Raw genomic sequence first — 24,485 nt, forward strand, 5'->3', positions numbered from 1 at the left:
TATATTGATTATCTTTATCATAAACAGATTTTATAATCTAAAGCAATATAATTCGTGCTACAGGCATTAACTGCAACTGCTAAGGACAAACCAATAAGTAGAAATTATGCACATTTTACTACACACTCTATATTTCTCAAATCAAACAGCTTCATAAAGAGATTCGAGTATACCAAACATATCCAAAAGTTATCCAACTGATTACTGCTTACTGTACTAGCAATTTTGAATTTATTAGTCTTAATTTTGAAGTAACATTTTTGTCATGGAAGTGGAGACATTTAACTAAAATACACCAATAAAAATTGAACAGTGCAAGTCAAAGAATATCCATTATCTCTACAGGGCTTAATAAAATTCTTCCAGAGTTCAGGATTTTATGAAAGTAGCTGTCTCCACAAATTATGGGTCATTTCTCCTGTTTTAACCTACTATAGCCATCTTTCTTACTCGCTGTAAGAAAAAGGTTTTAGTCTAGATGATCTATCGTGTCAAGAAATATACTGTTCACTGAAGAACAATTATGAAGAAAACACAACAAATTAAGAAAAAACAGTTTATCAGTTCAGTAAAGCTGATATAAGGCTTGCCTATTGTTTTACCTAATGTGTTATAGTATGTATTGGCCTCTAATCAGCTCTGTCTGGAGCATCACAATACAACAGAAGGATAAAACCAAAATTCACAATACAAATAACATCCCAAATTCACAATACATTCTCTTCAGAAAGGCTGCTCATTGGAAAGCATTATAAAGAGATTAAATTGTTGCTAAAAATTATTAAAGTTCTTCTCCTTCACATAATACCTTTGGCATAAAGAAACAAATAGTAACTGTCAAGACAGAACTTCTATCAGACATTTTTCCAAACACACAGCTCAGTCCTGTGGGCTATAACACACATATGAACTGCAGCAGTCATTAAAAATGTAACCATTCAAAAAGTCACTTACAAATCATGAGAGATATCTTTCACTAACCAGAATATATCACATGATAAATAATTTCTGGAAGTATAAAAAGATACACATAAAAAAGAAACTTGGATTCAGTACTTATTCTCTACGATCTACAAAAATTGGGATATCTAGAGATCTGTATGTGAGTGAAGGGGTATATAATGACAGCACCCCACAAGATGCCCTCTCACAATGGATTCATCGTATAACTCACCTGCTCACTCCAACCCAGCCTTTTAGCTCCAATTCATGCATCTTAATTCTTCTCAAATATCAGTGTAAGATATAAAGTTATATTTGCTGCAAATGTAGTTAGACTTACAGCTACCCACAAGCTTCATCCTTTTTTACTTTCAGTTCCAAACCTGCTTTATTCCAATACCAAAAAAACTGGTTTTATACTACATTTTGCTGTTGTTCTACTGAACAGTAGTAGATATAAATCCCACATAAAATTTCTTCCATCTTACTTCTCCAATCACCCTTGAAACATGGTGACAATTTACATTCTAACAGAGTCTAATTTCCTCGTCTGATGTGAGAATGTTTTGGTGCCATCAGAAGAGACAAAAATTCAAATAACTATTCCACTGTGAGTCAAATATGATTTTAGAGAAGTTATTTCTTGCAAATTATTTTAAAACATAGAAAAAATAAAACATTTCATGTAAAAGTCACAGGAACTCAGTGGTCATTGTATAACTCACTCCAACACCACATATAGCCAAGAAATATAATTTTACCTTGAATGTGCCATACTGAAAAGACTACGGATTATACCACACCCCAAGATTAGGAAAGTACATGACAGACCTTTTTATTTTGCGTTCCCACCATAGCAGTTAACTGACTGTTGCAGTATTTGTTTCACCCAAAGCAAAATCAGCTCCTTGCTAATGGTCACTGGGACCAGAAGTTACTTTAAAAGACAGACCCTCCCGGTAAGATAGTGGTTTTCCCTTGTGAGTAATCATCACCTGAAGACACCAGACAAAAGAAAACACATTTTTCTTGATATTCTCATGAATTCATATTCTCATTATTCATATTACACAGAAAATAGTTCACTCCTAAAATACTGGCGCAGAAACACCACACTTTTAAAAGTATTTCAGCTACAACTTTGAAAATAAACATTACATCTCTAATTATCTTCCATTATCACCTTACCTTGCTTGACAACTGAGAAGCAACATCTCCCTATTATTAATTATAACTTGTAGCAGGACCAGAAAGGCTTTTGCTCGAATAAAAGTTGAAGGACTTTCAAGTAAACGAGCAATTGTAGTCACAAAATCCTTGGTGGAAATAAACACAAATACATTAATATTATTTTATGCAAAAAGGTTACTTGCACTTTATTTTCAACATGGTATACATTTAAAATTTGCTCATTTTCATGCGCATTCTGTATTAGTAGGTTACTTTTCATGTCACTCATAGGAAATAAAATCCATAAAACACTACTAAATAAATTGTGTCCAAGACAGACTGACCCAGTGCAAAGCTACTTTGTACATCTTCTCAAGAGCTGCAACAAGTCAACACTACCTAATGAACTACGTCCAAAATGGTACAAAATTAACTACAAAAAATGATAGAACTTATATTTTAAAATGTCTTACCTTAAGGATAAACATAGGATATTTTTAACATATTTATTTTAAAAGAAGACTGAAGGATTTTCAGAATACGTAAATATTTCAGCACAAATACAATTAAACATTTACATATTAATTCCCATTTACGCATGAAGGTTAGGAACACCATCATTGTTGGATACAATCTTGTCTACATCAGACCCTAGATTATAAAACACATGTTCCAAATAGATGTCAAAACTGTTTCTACTTTCTCTGACTGCACTTATCCAAACTAATATTATTTTGGGTTCATGAAGCGAAGAACAATTTTTCAAGGAAAACACAAATTAGGACTTAGGAAGAAAGAAAAAGGATAAACTGCAAGCACTAAGGAGCCATGGCTTTCCTAATCTACTGACCATTCTCCATTCCTATGATAAAGTCAATGTATAAATAAGATGCTAAGATCCTTGTTAACTCCTTCCTTCCTGTAAATCCAAGCAAAAGAATAATTTTAGAAGTTTAACAAGGATAGTAAGAAATAAAGAATAACCACAAAAAAATTCCCTTCACAAGTTTAACAATGGTTAACTGACTGGATTCTGAAATCACAGCATCTTTTCCTTTCTCTCTCTGCTTTGCTCTCTATACTGAAAGGGTTTTCTGCTCTAGCTTCTGGAATGTGGCCTGACATGTGGAAAGGTGTGCAATTCGTGTGCACTGCCTCAGCTTCCAAGGGAATAAGGCCGATAATTAATGGAAGGAAAAGAGAGCTCTCATTATGAATAACAGAATTAGGTATTATGAGTTGTAAAAAGCGTCAGATGCAGATCATTTATGTTCTGTCCAACGATATGTTCTAACTCCTAAAGAACCAAAGGAAAAATAAAACAAAAAAAACCACAAAAAAACCCCACCAAACAACATATAGAGTATCCTCTATCTCTGAGGAATGAAAATATCTACTACTTTTCTATGAGGACCAATTGCACTATTTGGTTAAAAAAAAAGTCCATCTTAAAAGATGACCTTGCTGGCAGCAGCAGCAGCGGTGTTTTTGGAACAGCTCTTGATCAGAATGCCTTGTTCTAAAGACACAAACCCTACTTCAAATCTCTCTCTCTCAAAATAAAAAAAATCAGAATAAAAAAACATGAGCCAGAATTTACAAACGGAGTCAACTGGCTCTATCCAAGAATTAGACTGAGCACAAATGGCCTCACCAACAAAAACTACCTTTAAACATTTCAGCTGGATTCTCAAGGGAGTGATACTATAAAGGGGTTCATAGTGTGTGCCTGCACGTTGTGCACAAAGTTTAAAAATCTATGTGACACATTTAACATACCAACTGTTATTCAAATTCCCTCTTTTACTGACAGAATAACTGAAAGGCAACCTCATTGTCATTAAACTGAAAATCAGTGCTGAATATAATTTATTAGAGACAGACTTTGCAACAATTAACTATACCTCTTCACAGAGACAGTTCTGGAAAATATCAGGAGTGTAAGAGATGGCCAACAAACCATCAGATTTTACTCCGATACCATTTTAACACTGTCTTTAAAAGTAGTGAGCATAGAAAGTAACTATAGAAATCCCAGAAAAACAACCATTATTAACTATTCAATAACTATTTTGTTGTCTTTCTGTAATTTACTTCATAAACTGAAGAGTTCCTCAATCCTGTGGTTAACAAGCATAAACTGTGTAAAGTTTACTGTTTTAAACACTTCAAGAGCTCATGAAGCATGACTTGTAGCTCCTCCAGTATGAACCTGCAGCGGTAAAGTTCTTAAATTACAGCCTATTAAAATTTCAACCTTTGCTTTTAATAAAGTGTTTTGTGGGGTTTGGGTTTTTTTAAATGAAATTACTCAAAAGAACAAAAAAAAAGTTTTACATTAAGAAATGCCATAAGGCCTCAGACTTAGTGAAAGAGTATATATAATGCAACACTGCCCACTAACATAAAAGGACTTCATAGACCAAGAGGAAGGACACCATGACAAAGACACATGCATCTACAAGTTAAAACTATTTTCAGTCCTCATGCTCTGGAAAACAAGAATATTTCAATGTTACATGTGATGGTTACCATGGGTTAAGACAACATTGTCAATTAAAATCAGTTACATCAGACTTATCTGGGAATGTTCTGGCTTAAGAAATAGATGTGACATTTTGAAATTTGCTTTTCTGGCTGGTCTAAGGACTGCAAAACAGCAACAGTTTATCCACAGAAAATCTGAAGTACATCTTTGCTGACCTGCAGAACTCAATATGTCAGAAAAGCCAAAAACTGCTGAAATACCATCTCATACATTAATTATTAATCGTTTCACTATTATATTTTTCTTCCCTCCCCTGCAACTGTTTGATGTATCCATGGAGACTCTGCAGGGTAAGGACACTTTTCATTACAAGTGAGTGCACTGTCGACTTCAACAAGATAATGATTTTATATTGGATACTCTTAGTAATACTGCAAAGCAAGTTTAAAACAAATTACAAAAAGCAACGATGCTTTCGAATTGGCTACACAAGGGGAAAACAGTTAGACCACTGTTTTACTATACAAGAACTGAAGTTGCGATAGCAATCATATGTTGTATTGTTGTGTATTTTCAAATTCCCTTTCTATGCATTGCAAATGCCTCCATAATATTATAAGTTAAGTGGTACAAAGGTTTTGTTAAAGACATTTATATCTTTTTATTAATTCATAGTGATACTGACAAAAACATGAACATCAGAGGTAGCTGTTCACATTCAGGTAAAAGACAATGAATTTTTAAAAAATAACTGAAACATGAGGACAACATTTATAACACATTTATACTGCTTTTTTTCAGTGCCATGATTGGATATGACCAAGGTGAAAAGAGACCATGGCCAGTGGTGCAGGGAAGCAAAGAAACAATGCAAAGGTGAATCTTGACAGCCAGGTGAAAGTAATTAGCAATTTTTTTTTAATCTACTGCTGTAGTATGTCAAAGATCTTTGATTTTGAGTTCTTTTTCCACACTTAATCTTAAAAATATAATTTCAGCTTTTTTTTATTCCAAGGCAAGAAACTAAAATAGAAAGGCTCTCTAACAGACAGGGACAAAAATCAGTCCCTTTTAGCTATTGTAGTTCTCCAAAAATTTATACTAGCATAGATGACAACAGAACTGCATTTCTCCTTTGTCTTCTAGTTTTTATTTTGTAACTGGTTTCACCGCTGTTCTTGAAGGGAGTAGAAGAGAAGGGCAGCCTTAAGTCTTGTAAGGTAAGGGAGTTTCCAGATAACATACATAAAGCTAAATGAAATCCTTCTTGAACTTATATCTTTAAGCATCTTTTAGTATGTTGGTTAGCAGCTGTATTAAGAAGAGTCACAACTTTGTCACAACCTTCTTGTAACACTGAGGAGGTTCTGCCTCTTAAGCTACAAGAATTCTAAGGAAGGCAAAATATCTGTAGGCCAACACTACCCACTTGTTTTTTTTTTTCCTTTCTCTCATTAGGGTGGACTTGTGTGTCATGCTCATGGAATATTAAAAAGTGCATGGATTATTAAATTCAGTTTTCAATAATAAAATCTTATTACTCCATGTAATGCGATAGTACCTGGCAGATCAATTTTGGAGGAGGACTATACTTTTAGATCCTATTAAAAAAAAGTTTGTTTCCAAAATCCTACAATCTGATTTGAGCAAAATAGACATTCCATGAGATATATATAGATTTATCTGAGCCATAAGGCAAATACAGTTACCAAATGTGGGCACATGCCATAGAACTAGACCCTCTTTACCAGTTTTTAAAGTACAATGTTTTTTCAGTTACAGCTGTGGGCACTATTCCTACTTCTACCATTAGTTTGATATATGCTGTTAAAAGAATGGCTATATTTGTCTACATTTCAGTTTTCTAATCTGCAAAATTACAACACTTGCTCACAAAATACCTATGACAATTCATTAACAATTAAGCAGCAATTTTAAACCCACAAAGCTTCCGCCATTGCTGTACTGCATGCCAACAAAATACTTTCTATTTTCCTATAACTAGTTGGAGAATTTCAGAGTCGACTATTTTTATAACATCAGAACTTTGATTAAAATAGTTCATAAGAACTACAGTATCAGAAAGAGAGTCCTTTTAGCAATGTAAATTCTCTATAAACAAGAAATTCTTCACAGAAATCACCATGCTGTAGCCATATGCTTGTTACACATTGCATTCCTTCGCTGAATGTTCAAGAGGATATTTTTTTAACATGCTTCTCTGACTACACCACCATCGCACAGTAAAGTGCATTATTAGAAACTGCGACATTACAGGATGGTTTGCCACCTGTTAGTGCTGTTGTAGTGGAATCTGTGGAAAGCTTAAGGCCAGCTGACACACATTTACAAAAACACATTAGCAATTCTGACAAGGCACAGAAATCACTTTAAGGAAAAGAATGAGTGATTTCAGGCTGCAAGAAGAGATGGGTAGAAAACAGTAGATTATTTTTTAATTTAAACATTGTTGTTAAAGCAATGAGTATAGCAACCAAGTTAATCTCTCTCGGACAAAGTCTAATAGATTGTTATCATCAAGACGACTGTCAGGATACAGCATAGAACCATAGAATCATTAAGGTTGGAAAAGACCTCCAAGATCATCAAATCCAAACGTTAACCCGACACCATCAGGCCTCCTAAGCTATGTCCCAAAGTGCCATGTCTACTCATTTTCTGAACACCTCCAGGGATGGTGACTCCACCACCTCTCTGGGCAGCCTGTTCCAATGCTTGACCACTCTATCTGTAAACAAGTTTCCCCTAATATGCAATCTAAACCTCCTCTGACACAACTTGAGGCCATTTGCTCTCATCCTATCGCTAGTAACTTGTGAGAAAAGACCAACACCCACCTGTAGAGAGCAATAAGGTCCCCCCTCAGCCTCCTCTTATCCAGGCTAAACAACCCCAGTTCCCTCAGCCGCTCCTCATAAGACTTGTGCTCTAGACCCTTCACCAGCTTCGTTGTCCTTCTCTGGACACGCTCCAGCAACTCGATGTCCTTCTTGTACTGGGGGGCCCAAAACTGCACACAATATTCAAGGTGTGGCCTCACCAGTGCTGAGTACAGGGGCACCATCACTTCCCTACTCCTGCTGGCCACACTATTCCTGATACAAGCCAGGATGCTGTTGGTCTTCTTGGCCACCTGGGCACACTGCTGGCTCATGTTCAGCTGGCTGGCAACCAACACCCCCAGGTCATTCTCTGCCGGGCAGTTTTCTAGCAACCCTTCCCCAAGCCTGTAGCATTGCATGGGGTTCTTGAGGCCCAGGTGCAGGACCCAGCACTTGGCCTTGTTAAACCTCATACAGCCAACCTTGGCCCATCAATCCAGCCTGTCCAGGTCCCTCTGCACAGCCTTCCTACCCTTGAGCAGATTGACACTCCCACCCAACATCCACAACAGTATTATACATTACAACAGAGTATTTGATGAAAACATGAGCTAGAGTTCCTATTTTCTTTGTGATTTTTATTCTTTCCAAGCAAAGGGGGACTACTTTTGTTTATGAATTTTGCAGACTTAGTGCCAAAAACCAGAAACACTACTTGTCTAAACACAGAATTATTTGATGGTCAAAATATAGATCTTTTAATCATCTCTTCCAAAAACTATATTAGACATAAATCAGAACGAGTAGTTTTATTCAGTGACAATAAAAAGAAAACCCTAAGTTATTAAAATGCTAATTTCTGCAAGACATCTCACTTACAAATTTGCCTAAGGTCCTTTAAGGAGAGCATAAATTACAGCTATAGATTCAATCAGGACACTCATTGTTTTCTCTTTTAAATGTATATGAGAGCTATGTCAAATAGTTGTCCTCATGCATTCCTTATTGTTTTTCCTTAGGGCCATTATCAGTTATGGCCAGGCTAGAGTTTTCTGAATTGATGGAATTCTAGCTGCAGTAGCAATTTATATACCTATTAGTACCAGCTCTTGAAGATCTGTGAGAAAGAAAAACTATACACGTTATTTAGATCTTAAGCAAATAAAAACATAAAATAAACACATTCTTTGTTTCCTGCTATTCAGATACACGTCACTAAGCTAAGCATTTTGAAAACACTACCAGAGCTAACTTTAACTTTCCATTATTCACGCCAGTGAATAATAATAATCTGAAATCAAACCTTTTCTTGAATCAGCCTCTGTAGATGAATCCCACATGACAACATTGCTGAAAACATGGTGAGCATGTACTGCTGAATTTTGCATATTCCATTTGCCAAGGAATTTAGTACAGCTGTTAATCCCACTTTTTCAATAACACTCTGGAAAGCATTAGGTGAATAACGAGTGATTCTGCATAAAGCCTACAAAAGTGGAAAAAAAACCCCACATTGTTATTTAATGGGATTGCCTCCTCAAGAAAAATAATGGAGAATAAAAACAGGTGGTGACTTTTCCAATAGTTTAGGAATACAGAGAATTCATACAGTCCCATCCATAACACAAATATTAGGGGAAAAGGCTACTTATTAGAGACCTGGAATTCTTCTAAATGTATTGCCATACACTCCATGCAGTTGAAACCGAAATATTTGGTACATCAACATCAAACACAGTCACATTACTCTTTCCCTTTAGAGAAGAACAATGATGGAGCAGCATAGACCATGCTTGAGTCTTTTATCAGCACAGAATATAGGTAGCATTAGATATTACTGTACTAGAAAAGGAGCACAGAGAGCAGAAAATGCAGAGGTGGCACACACCACAGAAATTCTGGTCACCCATAAAGGTGGGCATCTTTCTTCTCTCTCTCTGCTCATGAACCATAATCTGATACGTAGAAGTTCACTATCTAAGGTCTATCTTTAGATCTAGGTACTATTTTAGATCTAGAGACTTGTTAAGGAAGGGTGTTTATATAGTAAACATACAAACTATTCTCCAAACGGTTGATTTACAAATATGAGTGATTAAAAGAATTTAACAGAAAATGCAGACACTCCCTGTTCTCTAGTGAAGTGAGCACAAATCTGTTCAATGTATACTAACTTATTACTTCATAACAAACATGACCAAATGACTCCAGGGTGGATTAATCTCCAAGCCAATACAACTTTTCCTTTTGATACCTCTGCAAATGCGACCTTCAAGATACTGTAATTCTATTCAGATAAAGAAAATAAGACTCTTTAGACATTTAAAATTTCATTTTCTTTGGCTGTCATGTAGTGTTAGGATAGAAAAAGAGATCATGTCAATTATTTGATTCATGTGAAAATCTGAATTGGTTTTAGGTGAAAAACTTTGAAGGTGACTTTCTTCTGTGAAAAGTAGACAATATTACCATTTCTTTGTTCTTTTCAGACCAGCTATATTAAGAAATTGTTGCTTACTTGGTGTGCATTCAATAGTGAGGTCTAATTTAAGAGAAACTATAGTCAATTACACCCACAGAATACTATCATCAGAGAAAAGCTTTCCTTGTAAGCGCCTCAGAAACTGCCCATGTCACCAGTGCCCTTTGAAACGTTACTCAAAACACACTAAAAACCATAAAAATAGGAAGGCACAAAAGACAATAAATCAAGAACTTATGATTTTTAAAGAGACATTTTATTGATGCCATTCATCTACTCTGTTCCTGTTCTTCCTTGTCCTTTCTGCTCCAGGAACCATATCGATTGCAGCCTTTTATTTTTCTTCTGTTTTTTTTTTCCCCTCACCTCTTTTAAAACACAGACACTCAATCTCAGTTTCTCAGTACAGCATGCTCCATTTCCCCAAGGATACAATCCAGCCCTTCACCTCTAGTCTGAGTTCTCAAAATGAGTGGGCAGGAGGTATGCGCATTCACTAAACATATCCTCAAGGGTCGTATTACCAGTGAACTGCTGGGACCTAGGGACAGACTGTGTCAAAGCAACATGGAGCTAACTCACTGTGTGATGCCGTGCATGCAGATTTCCTAGTGCCTTAGCTGTCTGCTACAGACCTCTTTAAACAAGGGGGGCCATAGCCACAGGCCACCAGAGAACATCTAGGCAAATCTGGTAGGAAAGACATGGCTGTCTTCTAGGATCATACTGCAGCTTTGGAGACAGCAGGAAAGCTCCAGCCCACCAATACCCAAGGGGAGAAGCTTTAACCTCCCATTAGCTTGCATATCACAGAGTGCTCTGCTGTATGAGTGAAACCAACACTTCAGCAGAAAAGCAGAAGACAGAGTTTAATGGGGGATAGAAAACAGTATCATACATCACCTCAGTAGATCCAGTATCTGGAATGAACAGATGGAGATAGGTCAAAAGGTGGTAGGAGCAGGAATTGGGAACCAATGATGGGAAGAGGTAAGAACAGAGCTCCCACCGTCATCTCTCAGCAGCGGTCTTGGAACAGGCAATGATCGCAGTGAGAGTAAGGCACTGGCAGAGCCTCTCCTGGAATTGGCTTCTCTGTCCTTGCTTCTCTGCACAGCCTTAACCAGAACCTTTTCCCCCAACAGCTCTAGCTCCAGCACCACGATCCTATCGATCCCTTCCAACTTGAGATATTATATGCTTCTATGATCATCTGTGCCCTACGGATTCCTTTCCAGTCTTACATGCCATATGGTGGCTCAGTAACATTCACCCTTTCAGGACGTACTCCATGACTATCTCAGGTTTGAGAATTAATGCATTAATGCATCTGCAATACCCAAGACTCTGAAAGAAACTATTCAGCACCAGTTATTTAAGGAAAAAAAAGAAAAACAAAACCATACAAAAAAACCCAAAAAGTCCCAAAACATTGTATCAAGCTTTCCCAAATTAGTTTCCACTTATGTAGCTTATGCTTTGTTACTCCTCCTCCAGCAGAAATACTGATCTCTTAAAATCAAAATTATAAATTATTTTTTTAAAAAAACTAAAAACTTCCAGTATACTGGAAATAAAATATTATTCCTGCTGCTGAACTTGTCAGAATGTCACTCTGACATCTTATAGAATTATTTCTTCTCTGAGACTAGCAAAATGATAAAAAGATATAGCTTTCCTACAGGCAAAATCTCTGATATTTACTTGGGGCATGTTGGACTCCTAAGTGAGCAAACATACTGAGACGCAGTCCCCGTATGCCACCTCTGAAAGGCAGGACAAGGTAAAGTGTAATTTCTTGACTCCAGAGGCTGAAGGCAGAGAATCTTCTTGATAAATTTTTATTAGTGATTGAAATAATAATAAGTAAAATTCCATAGTGCCTTACTGCTGATATACTTTGGAGACAGCCTGGTAGCTCTAGGTAAAGATATGACACATGTATTTCTTAACAGAAATTTATTTTTACATGTGAATATAGATGTCACTCAAGAATAAATTCTTCAGGATACATTCAAACAAGGCAGGAATGACTGCATAATAAACAGGACACTGATGATCTCAATTTATGTGTTCTTGCAGAATAAAAATGCCTCCATATCTAGAGCAACAATTTAATGAAAGTAGAAACTGTACAGTACAATATAGCTGGAGAATACATAAGTATTTTACTTTAAAAATTAGTATGTTACTGAAATGCCTTTAAACTACAGTTGGTAAAAGATCTGCGTGCATTAGATTTCAATATTGATTTTTTTTTTCTAAAGTTAAGATTATATATCCAAATACCCCAGCAGTATTAATACATTACCATGGTTTATATCAGGCGCTAGGTAATAAATCCAACAAATAAGTTCACCCTCTTATTACTTTAGTGTTTCACTACAAAGCAGCAAAAGAATTAGATACACCTTAGTGTATCCTGCTTTAGAGGCTTCCTTATCCAATTCACTACATATTTGGTTCTTTTGATAAAGAACACAATCCCCAAAACAGTGGAGGGGAAAAATCCAGGAGTACATCCAGATGCCAGCACGCTTTTGTGAAGTGGTCTGTCTGGAGGAAGGAGATGGAATCAGCTACATGGAGAGCAATAATTTCCATAAAGATGAGAAAAACAAGAAACAAAGCAGTCGGACCAAGAATGTAGAAGAGTGAATGTTTCTTATTCTTGCAGTCTCCTCCACTGCTCCTTTCACTCAAAGCATTCCAGTATGTTAGTCTGGTGCAAGCCCTACCTCCAGCATGACTAAAACCTCAGTAATTACACAAGGGAAAAGTATGACCTCCAGTAAGCCTACTGTCTTCACAGGAAAAAAATGTTAGTTGGGAACAGGTTGCTTTGGGGTTTTTTTTTGGCTTATATTGTCCGTAGGTACATTTATACCACAGATTTGCACAATATGTTGAAGAAATTTTTGCGTCCGCAGACCGCAGAGTGCACATACAACCTGGTTGTCTTTTTATAACGCTGGCCTCAACACCAAAGCATGCACTGCTAAGGAACTTTGACAGAGAAAGTTAATAAAATGATAAAAAGGCATTTATCTTAATTAGATTGACAACCGTCATTGAAAGGATGTCCCACAAATCAGCTAAGTTTCTCTAGGGAATCCTGGTAATTGCAGCTATCATGACCTCCTAAAACACACTGCTTTGTCCTAACATATGTCATCTATAAAAGTAGCTCTTGAGGACTGATAAGCTTTGACAACTAAGTCTTTGAATTTGCATTATAAAGGGAAGAAAAAAAACAACTCAAGAGGTAAGGGCTTGGGAAAAACAATATCACTGCAAATCTTATGAGTGCAAACCCAGGAGTGCCGGATGATTCAGTTTTGAACTACAGTATAAGTATGATAACTTACTATACATGTCACCACATTTAAATTGCTGGGTGAGCAAGAAGCCCATAGAGAGCAGGTTGCTCTATCACAGCTGCAGTGACAAGACCTGAAGGAACTGAGGAACTCAAAACCTATGATATTTTCAATCTCTCTAACTTGGAAGAGACCAGACAAATGCCAGCACTGTTCGACTGAACTAAGCAATTTAAAAAGCCCCATTGACTAGTGAGTAGTGGTAGCCATCAATGGACACAGAAAGAAAAAGGGAGGGGAAGGAGTAAACTAGGTGACAATAAGCTCTTCAGGTTTTAGCTTCCTCTTAAAACATTTTTTCCTACCTTTCAGATAAGATGCGTGAAGATTTTCTTCTCATTAGATGCTATGGAAAAAAGGCAACTCCAGTAGTACTTAAGAGAGGCTGGCTACCCATAGCATAAGTATTATGACAAAGAAAATATTTCTCAGTAGTTCACCTCAACCTTACAGCCTTGGAAGGATCAAATGATCCAGGATCTCAAAACAGGCTGAGGATAGAGAGGGACAAAACACAACCCCCTCTTCTCATAGTCACTGGAAACCTAACCTAAGGGTGAAGTGTGCAAACCATATAGCACTGATGATACTGACCTCTGAGCCCGCTGCTACAAAAAGGTGTAGTGAGTCTGCACTGATGACAAGTGTATTCTTGAGAATCAGAAACATAACTTCTGCATCTCACTGAGCAGGAAAAAAGCTCTTGCCTACCTCAAGCGTAGTATTGTCCAAGAAGAAACTGACTAAGAGGATTAAAAAAAACCTAAAAAGCCCACTGACATTTCCTCTGGTGATCTTTCTTTGCTCAGTGTCTGAATGTAGTTCAGACAGACTGTTCCTCTGGGATATGTTGCTCACTGTGGCACACAAAACAAGTGTAACCGTCCAACTGGCTGCTACAAGTGCGGCAGCTCTGGAAGCCTGGTGTAGGAGTCAAGGGAATAGTAAATACTGAAGAAAAGTTCTCACAAGTGGATAGCAGAGAAACAGGAAGAAAACTTCAGGACAAGTTGAAAGAGACAAAATTAAATAGCTATGATCTAGTAGCAAAAAAATAACAACTGCCCAGTCTAATGATTGACAAGAACTGAAAGGACAAGATACAAAACATCCAGTACAGCAGAACTAGTGGTAGGAGAGAAGATTGAGGGGACTTATCTAAATAGTCAGTAAGTAAAGGAAATCATAACTCTAATCTCCAGTCTTTCACCACATACACAGTCATGATGTATGCATAAAATGGTAAAATCTCCAAAATAGCCTTTCTCAAAAAGCAACCTACCAGCCAGACTCACAAGCAGGCTTAAGCTATAAATGCTCTGCATAAGTTACACATATTTTACATTTTTAGAGACTAACAAACCACTACCCATAAATTTTCTAAGACTAAGTTTTTACAAAGAATTTCAGGTGCCACAGAACAAAGGCTTCTGTAACATGTATTTTACTAAATAAGTTTACTGTTATAAAAAGCCAACCCTTTTCCCAGTTTTTGACCAGTTTATTTCCCAGGCAAGATTCTGCCACAAATCCACACTGAGGTAAAGGTTTAATACATATATTTTTTATAGTTTATAGTTTTATTTCTAATTAAATTACCATTTATCTCTTCAGCTACACTTCAGATACATTTTTAATTCTGTCTTTTATTACTTCAATGCTAGATGTGTCTGACTGTATACTGCTGCAGTAACATTACCATTTTCCATCTGGGAAGCCAACTCATTAATGAGCCTGAGCTCTAGACAGGAAATGACCGTCCAGTTATCACACTTCATTTAAAATAAGTCAACTTATTGTTCACTTCTAAAATATTACCTGTATTGGTGGGAAGGATTTTGTTTGTGAACAAGAGATATGGTTAAACTCACAACCCTGCTAAGTATTTTCTACCTCACAAATCCTCTTGTTCCAAACCTTCTGCTTGCATGTATGAACTCTGTCTTATTATCATTCTTATTAACTTATAAATTCAAGGCACAGACTAGCCCTGACAATTTTATAGAAAGTAACATGATAATTTCAAGTATGTTTCCTAAGCAAGACTGGGGTAAGAAGAATAAACATTTTTCATGTAAAACATAATATTAAAAAAAATCAATTTTGCAATAATTTAATTGATTCTTTGAAATATTAATCTTTTCAAACATAATTTATCACCAGCATAAGAAAACACATATTCCAGAAAATAATGAATCATAAGGAATTTTCATAAGCATTGGACTGTAATATGTGCACTTTTCAATTTCAGAAAGTTTGTAAATATATTTTTATGTAATCGGAACTATAAATACACATATATAGAGAAAACATGCACAAAAATATTGCAGTTTTGATTCAGAATGCTTTTTGAAATAAACCCCTAAATGTTTCTATATCACAAAAGGAAATTCCTTACCGAAACAGCAGTTATCTTCAAAGAATCTATTGTAGAATGTGTGAAAAGGTACCACAAGACAGGTCCAATTTCTCCTGTAATAAATCCTTGTGCATGGCAAGAGAGAGTAGTGCAAACATTTTCGATGATCTTTGCTGCTAAATGGTTCACTACCCGGTCTTCCTATAGGAAGGAGAGGAAAGGAAAACTCATATGCAAATGTTTCTGATTTCTTTTTAAACTACTGCCTATGCCCATGCTTTATGCCATTTATATTATCTTAGTGTGGTTTCCAATTTTGATACTTGCCAAAGTCGTGTCATAGGAAACCTCAACTTGTGTCAAAGTTATGTTTACAGATCCTACTTCCCCCCACTTTCTCTTCTACTGCAAAGAAAATTTAATACCAGTATAATTTAATAAAAATCTTTCCATTCCAAATGATCACCCTAATTAAATGCAGTCACTGAAAAATTAGAAGGTTTTGTTGTTAGAGGTCTTCTGTGATCAGTGCTTTATGGATGAGTGTCAATGTATCAAAACTCATCACTACAACAGGCTCTGAATAGCAAGATTGAAATATACAGTTACATTAGGAAAAATAAAATTAATTACATTAAACACTCTTTATTCAGAAAAGCCAACAACCCCCTGGGACAAAGAAAAATCCTTTTTGCAAGTCAAGTTATAAAATAACTCCCTTCTCTTCCTCTTCTGAAACAGACAACCCTGACTAATGTTTAAGATAAACCATTAGGTCCCAGGTACTATACCAACCTAAATTTCCATTAGGGATTCTGAATCCTTCATATTTTTAATACTAATCAAATAATTTTAGCTGCAAAATCATCTGTGGAAAGCCACTGTACATGTAGCTTTAACAGCTACCTAAGACTGTTCATACTACAATGTCTCGATGGACTAAAAAACCATCATGTTAGAATAATCACAAAACATCAGCAAATCCTGAACACCACATGGCAGCAGTTCTTTAAAGAAAACTGTTGCTGACTGCATTGGAAGCTTAACTTAACACAGATTGCTTAAAAGCAGAGTCTGTGCTTTCTCTCTTCTCTCCCTCACCTCCTTTCTTTAGTATCTTCTTTTCCCCACTCCGCTTTCACTTGAAAGTAGAGTTTTACCTTAACAGAACTGGAAAATCTATTGATGCTGGTTTTTTTAGCAGTGCGTTGCCTCACCTTATCTCAATCTTTAACTATGAATAAGTGAACTCTTTCAACAATGTCTTAAATGGCATTCTTGAGTTCATTAAAGGTGAATTTTAATATAAGAATGACAAGCAATTTAATTTGTCAAGTCTACCTCATAGCCTGGCTTCACAAATAATTCATCATAATATCTAATTGATTTCTTTCTTAAACTGATCTCCAAATTATCCTACTAACCTTTGGGTTTCTGACATTTAGCTTCACAATCGGAACCACCAACAACTGTGAGCAATGATAATGAAACCTTTCACAAAAGCCTTCCAGAAGGAGAGAACTTATACTTCATTAAAAATATATTCAATATCCACTCTTCCTCCTACTGACTTAGGTATTCTAAAATATAGACACTGATGTAGAAATATTTGGAAACTTCAGTATAATGCTGTTTTAAATTAAAAAAAAACTACACCAAAAAACCCCCAAACTTGTATTCATCATTTTCATGCTAATTCTTCCTGTTCTCCCAAAGAACTGCAGCTCTACTCAAAATACTTAAAAGAAATACCAAAGCCAGTTCCCATCTAAACCTGTTATACTCTTATAAAAATATCTACTGACTTCTGTGGTCTTCCTGGTGGTTTACAGCCATGAAACCAAAGAGGATTTAGGCTTCTCTATTTTTACAGGTTTTATTACTGCAATATATTGTATCATTTCAATATATAAAGACCTAAATACACAAACAGACATATATGCTTACCAAAATTAAGTTTCTCACAACTTTTTAGAAACTTGTGAATTTCAGTCTGGGTTTATGGTTTGTTGGTTTTGTGGTTTTTTTTTGTGCAGCTAAGGCACAAATATATGGATTTATCAAACTACCTATATGCATTAAAAACCCAATACATAATTGAAACGTTAATAGTCAAGTTAAATCTCTCATATATGAAGCAATTACTAGGAACACCAATTGGGACTCCACTGCTACTTTAAAAGCAGGCAGAAACATTTAAGTGCACTGAAATCCCATTGATAAATCATAATCAAAGAGTTATACAACCAGTAATAGTTATTATGAATGTTAACAAATTTCCAGATGCAATTACAGCTTTTCTTCGCAAAATTTGGTCCTGAAGATGTGCTTCATTTCCTTTCAGCCACTGCTGACATGAGTTATGCCCTGTGCTAGATAGTCCTGGTACTTTGGCTAGAAAAAGGCCATGTATCTTCACAGTGCTTTAAAAACTCCATGAGGCTGTCAGAGTAATTCCCTTTGCTGCCACCTGAGACTGTCCATCTCAGCTCCTCTGGGACCTATTCCTGAGCACTGTCTAAGCAACATGACTTGTACCATTTTCTGCTTTATTAGCTATCTGAAAGGGAAGCCTGACCTAAGCTAATGTTTGGCCTCGTAACTAAAGGAGTCATCTTGTCATGTTACCAGGACATAAGCTATGTTAATGAACAGAAATAGATCTTCAAGATATGAGTAAGGCAGTTCCATATAACAGTTAGCTTCTGCCCATATCATGAACTGTATCAAATCTACATCTATGAACAGAACTGTATCAAAAATAAGTACCTGCTCTACTTTCACTGGGTTTAGTTTTCAACTAGTTTTATAAAATGCACTTAAAGTTAAAGCTCCAAATTTTCAGTCATGTTGAACATTGGCAGCTGTATCTCTTTCCAGTTAAAGTCATGGATGCTTAGTGAAAATGATCCCTGAGTGAGAAAGCAAATACCGAAAGAGTAAATAGATGTAAACTGCTAAAAGAGTACTTTTAATCACATCTTTCTCTTCCAACTGTGAAAAAGAAAAAATGCAAATCAAAGAATCTACCTTTATTATTTGAAATAACTGAATCTACTGGATATTTTTATTGATTGTTAGAAACTTAACAGTGAACTAGAAGTTTTGGAGGCACTGAAGATACAGTCACTACGCTGACCAACATACTACCTAAGAAAAGCATAATTTCATTTAAAGGTTAAGATAAAATATTTTATGATCTTTTTATATTATGCTGTGTATAGATACATACTCTTGAGTAAAAGCATAATGCTGATAAAGGCACATTGGGAAAACTGAAAACTTCACAAAGTACCACTGTATTCCATCATTATTCTAAAACAACATCTACACACTGCTTCCTTTAATCTAAAAAGACACTGTAAAAAGAAATTAAAAATATAACTTAATGAAGTAAAGACTTATCATCCAAAGCATTCCTGATTATAAGAATTAAATCTTAATTTGGCAACAATATGCAATATAAAGCCTTCACAAAGAAGAAGGAGAATGTAGAAATAAAAATTTTAAATACCTTTTGTGGAACTTTTTTTAAAATTCTGACAGTAAATGAGAGAATTGATGTCTAAAGAAGAGATTAAAGTGATAATGTATATGATTCAGAGCATTACTTTTATGCTAGAGGCAATTCTGTCAGAAAACTAAAAAAAAGATACCTAAAGAAGAACTACAAGTGAGAACATATATGATTCAGACTATCACTTTTATACTATAGACTGTCCTATACTTCCTGAGGAAATAGTTATGATTTTATTCTCCTGTCCTCCAAATTCTCCCTTCTCCTCCAGATTAACTCTACAGGAACTGCTCTGGCTAAGAATGTACATTATAAAGCATACCACCTTATATTATATATTGGCAATTATTTTTTACAGTTATATTTTATTATTGAAATTCCTCATCAGTTCAGAAACAAAACTCTCAGACCTATATCTTGCTCCCTCATAAAGGAAAAAGACTACATGAAAGAGGGAAATGTGTACTATATAGCTTACTGGCAAGCTCTAATTTATTAAAAATCTTGCTTACACAGTACCTTGCACATCCAAGAGACAGGAAGTTATCCTTTGTAACCTCATTCACTATTTCTGATTTAAAAGAATTCTTCAGGTGCCATGCTTTAAAATGAGAGGATTAATCACATTCTAAAAGCCATATACAGCTAATTAACTATAGTTGTATATATCCATTTCTCTGTGCAAGTGTTTTGCCTATATATTTTTTTTGTCCAGATTCTATGAAGTAATTACTAAAATTGGATATAATTGTGTACCTTATATTTGCATATCATTTGAAAGCAGAAATGGACAGCCACGAAGCACCTGAAAGCTTTTTCAACGGTTCCTCTCTGCTTCCACAAAGGAAGACTTAAAAGGAGGCTTGCACACAGTTTCTGACTTTGCTGCCTAGTTTTAGTGAAGGACCTCGTCAAAGTGACATAATCCAGATTAAATCAGACAAGAAAAATTATAAGAGACATCAAAGAGTAGTTTGGGTATGGGAAAGATTATTAGTTCTAAGACGACTATCCGAAAATTAAAATGTTTAAAAGGAGGATCTAAAGGAAGGGAGGGGCAAATGTAAGGGAGAAAGCAGTGGAAGCAGAAAGGTGAGAGGATTGACTGGAACATAAGTGTGAAGAGGAGCACATGTAAAGCAAAAACTAAAGCTGAAATTTCACTTAGTTAGGATTAGGTTGAGCCTTAAATGTAGTAATGAAAAGCAAAAAAGTATATGCAGAGTCAATGAGGAGATTCAAATAAGAGGAAGGATGATACATTTGGGTGAAGCAGACAAGGGTAAGTTTTGATTAAACTAAGTGAAATAGACTAAAAGGAAAAGAGTAGCCACATTAGCATTAGTTACTTAATATTAAATAGGAATATCATTTCTGAAACAGAAAGTATCTTTCATGACTACATAATACAGGAACTGTAAGAACTAAGCATTTTAGCTGTAGAAATCAGGGACCCTGCTATCTTAGAGACAGCACACAAATCTTTAAAAGTTGAACTTAGACACAAATATAGATGCCTAGAACAAGCCCTTTGCATCAATGTTGGAAACAACTGCTGGAAAAGATTAGTAAATAAATACTGGAATATTTACTACATGTTTCCTGTCAGATGGCAACATTATACCACTACTAAACATGTCAAATTGGGCTTATTATTTACTTGTTTATGAGTATACCAATTTCCTTATTTTGACACATCACTGAACATGCCTGGTTTTTGCCTGAGTTGAAAATCAACTTCTATTTCAGGTTAACAACACTGAAGTGCAGGAAATCTGAACCTGTAATCTCCTACAGATAAAAGACTTCGCCAATCTTCTATTCCACCACCCTAAAACTCCTTTCACCTATACATACACTTTTTGTCACTGTTAAGATTTTCAGGCATAAGCTATGTGGAAATGACACTACCTGCATTTTCTGAACATTTTCTTCATTTATAGGCAATAAAAGGGACACACATACATCTCAAACTCCTTCCTGTTCTACCGTTCTGTTTCAGAGGGCAATTCTGCTCTGATAATGACAAATCTTATAGAACTCCAGAGATCCAAGTACACTTCATAGTAGTTCATAATGAAACTGAAGAAGAGTGAATTTACCTTACAAAACACAAACGTTTATAAACTATAGTACTGAATGACATAAATTGGTTTTATTTTCTTGAATTCTTATTAAATACATCAAATAAAGCTTCTTAACACATACTTAACACACTGTGGTAATTCAGAATTTATTACAAAAAGTTACTTTGCCATTTTCATAAATGCTGAGACCATATACAAGTATTCACTCCAGAAAACATACTGATGTAAAATTTAATTAAATAAGAACATTTAAAATAAATTTATAATTCAATTAAATTTAATTATAATTTCTTAATTACTAATGCAAGAATGCAAAGCTTACTTACATGTAATAAATTGTTAGATCAGGGAAATATATTGAATAAATAACAGATGACAGGCTACAAGTATGAAATAAAGAAATACAGCAGCTAAGATCTTAGGCTGCAGCCCAAGAACATTAAGCACAGTGAAGGCAAATTTAGACATATTTTCAGGATTTTCACATCCAGTACTTTACTAGTGCAAGCAATAAAATTTACACAGAACATCATTTTAGTTTTAAGTCAGACCTTAAGAATTTCTAGACTGTTCATTTTAACTATTTCTGTTATCTGCTATTTCACAGCCGGATGCTGGGGGTGGGGGTGAGGGTGGTGTAATTCACACACTCCCCTACCACACATGAATATCAGCCACTAAACACTGTGAGCCACTCACTGCCCAGACAAAGTGGCTCTATGCCGGCTACCAGAGCAATGAAAAAGTTGACTCACTTAAAAAAAGAAACAAACAAACCAATCACATTAGAGCCAGCATGTTAGGTTAGCAGAAAAGAGCACTGATTTGAAAACTGGAGAGGTCTGAAAGGCAACAAGAAGGGTTTCTATTGGTACATCAGTAACAAAAATAAGACTTTGGAAAAGTGGGTTCACTGTTGAACAAGGAAGGGCCAAAGGACATGGAAAAGGCTCAGGAGGTCAGTGCCTTCTCTGCCTCAATCTTCACTGCTCTCAGGCATGCCATGCCCACGTGCCAAATAGCAAAATCTGGGGGAGTGAAGTATACCTACAGGTCCAGAAGATGGAGGCAGAGGACACTTAAGCAAACTGGACATGCCTAAGTCCATTGAACCAGAAAGGACGCAACAAAAAGTGCTGAGGCAGTCAGTCAACATTGTTGTGAGGGAACACACATCTTCAAAAGTTATTGGTGATCAGGAGATCCGCCTGTTGAGTGGGGGAGCACAGAAGGGGAAGCAAAGGGCAGGCCCACCCTCCAAAGGGCAAGAAGAAGAATCCCTAACTCTGTCCCTGGAAAAATTACAGATCAAGCTCTCCTGGAAGCTATTTGCAGGTACATGAAGGGCAAGACAACTGGTAACAGTTACAACAGATTTATCAAGAGCAAAAACTACCTGACCAATGTGACAAACTTTGGTTACAAGACAACTGGCTTAGTGCACTAACAGAGGCTGGTGGGTTTAATTTATTTCAGCTTTAACAAGGCTCTCCAGATAGTTTCCCATATTTAACCAAAGAGCAAAGACTTGGACTTAAGTTGACTAGAAGGAAAGTAGAAAGCTGATTGGACCACCTGACTCAAAGGGTTGTGGTCAGCAGTACCAAGTTCAACTGTGGTAGTTGGGGCTATCAAGGGTCATTATGGGGGCCATTAGTGGGGCCAATACTGTTAATCATAGAATGTCACTGATGACACAAGCTTTGCGCAAGAGGTTGAATCAATGGAAGTTTAGGCCACCAAACAGAGAGATTTTAAGTTGGAGAAATGGGAAGTTAGAAACCTCCTGAAAGTCCTAACAGTCAAATGCAAAGTCTTACATGCAGGATGGAATAACTCCCACAAAGCAGTGGGGCAGAGAAGGATCTGGAGACTCTGATTACTGGGCTGCATTTCATATCAGTGCAGCCAGCTGACTGAGGAAGCTGTTTTTTCACCTATATTCTGAAATATGAGAATATTTGGCCTACTGTGTCCCAGTTTAGTTCCCCATTATAAGGTGGACTTTGACATCTGGCAGTCCAGAGGTGGACCACCAAGATGACTGAGGGCCAGGAGCACAGGCTAAGACGGTTAAGTTTGTCCAGCCCAAAGAAAAAGACACCTAAGGATATAAAGGGTGTTTTCCAACATCTCACAGATCATTTCAGAGAAGATGGCACAAGACTTTTCCTGGAGATACCAGTGAAAGGTACTTCCTTTCAGGAGGAAATGGAGACAAGTTGTAGCAAGGGAAATCCCAGTTAGCTATAAGGAAAACTATTTTTCACCATGATAGCAGTTTCACACTGAAACAGGCACAGAATTTGCAGAAAAATCACCCTTGGAGTTACTTAAAGCTTAAGGTACCCTGAGCAACCTAAGATAACTTTTATGTCGAATGTAACTAGAAGTTGGCAATGTTTTGACAGGAGGCTGGACCACATAGCCTCCAAAGGTTCGAACTAAATTTTTCTTACTATTTGTTTCCCCTTACAAACAAAAAGATAAAAGGCACTTGATCTTGATTTTCTTTACATGAGACCATAGGTTGTGTTTTATTCTCTGTGGAAAAGGCTATATGAACATAACTAAAAACATTAAACATGCTATAACATAACATATCTGGCAATGAATTAAGAAGCAATTCTGAGCATTAGGGATTTTTTCTTCCAGTTTTCACCTTGGTAGCACCCTGCTGATCTCACTTTTGAATGTCAACATCTTTCTTGTACTGGGGAGCCCAAAACTGAACACAGTACTCCAAATGTGGTCTCATTAGTGCTGAACAAAAGGGGAAGAATCACTTCCTTGAACCTGCTGGCTATGCTTTTGCATATCCCCAAGTCCCTTCCTGCAGAGCTTCTTCCTAGGGAGCTTGTACTGTTGCAGGGGGTTATTCCATCCCAGAAGAAAGCCCTTGCTCCCACTTTTGTTGAACTTCATGAGATTCCCATCAGCCCATTCCTCCAGACCGTCCTAGTCCTTCTGACCAGCACCCCTGACATCTAGCATATTGATGCTGCTCCTCTCACCAATCTGGTGTTATCCAGCTGGAGAATGCAATCCAGTTGATTCCTCTGGTCATTACTGAAGACATTAAACAGTATTGATCCAAGAGACACTGCTAGTTATTGGCTGCCAGCTGGACTTTGCATCACTGATCACTTGAGCAAATTTTCCTGCCCACCTTATCCTCCATTTATCCAGTCCATATCTCACTAATTTGGTGATAAGG

At 36.4% G+C, this 24,485-nt stretch overlaps 1 protein-coding gene across 8 annotated transcripts in view; it reads right to left on the reverse strand.

The window, feature by feature from the left end:
* The window catches only part of ULK4 (unc-51 like kinase 4), a 248,917-nt gene that overhangs the window by 170,295 nt on the left and 54,137 nt on the right, over positions 1-24,485 (reverse strand). For 7 of the 8 annotated variants that reach the window (XR_012659008.1, XM_075083469.1, XM_075083468.1 and 4 more), the window contains 3 exons: positions 15,704-15,865; positions 8,747-8,929; positions 2,131-2,258 (listed from right to left, as the gene is read on the reverse strand). Coding sequence is in view for 7 of the 8 variants with exons in the window: in XM_075083469.1 (XP_074939570.1) it covers positions 2,131-2,258; positions 8,747-8,929; positions 15,704-15,865 (473 nt within the window). In the remaining variant the exon portion in view is untranslated. The remainder of the gene's footprint in view (positions 1-2,130; positions 2,259-8,746; positions 8,930-15,703; positions 15,866-24,485) is intronic. The other variant, XM_075083471.1, reaches the window with a different exon arrangement.

Source organism: Phalacrocorax aristotelis, chromosome 2 (genome assembly GCF_949628215.1).
Source record: "Phalacrocorax aristotelis chromosome 2, bGulAri2.1, whole genome shotgun sequence".
Taxonomy (NCBI): domain Eukaryota; kingdom Metazoa; phylum Chordata; class Aves; order Suliformes; family Phalacrocoracidae; genus Phalacrocorax; species Phalacrocorax aristotelis.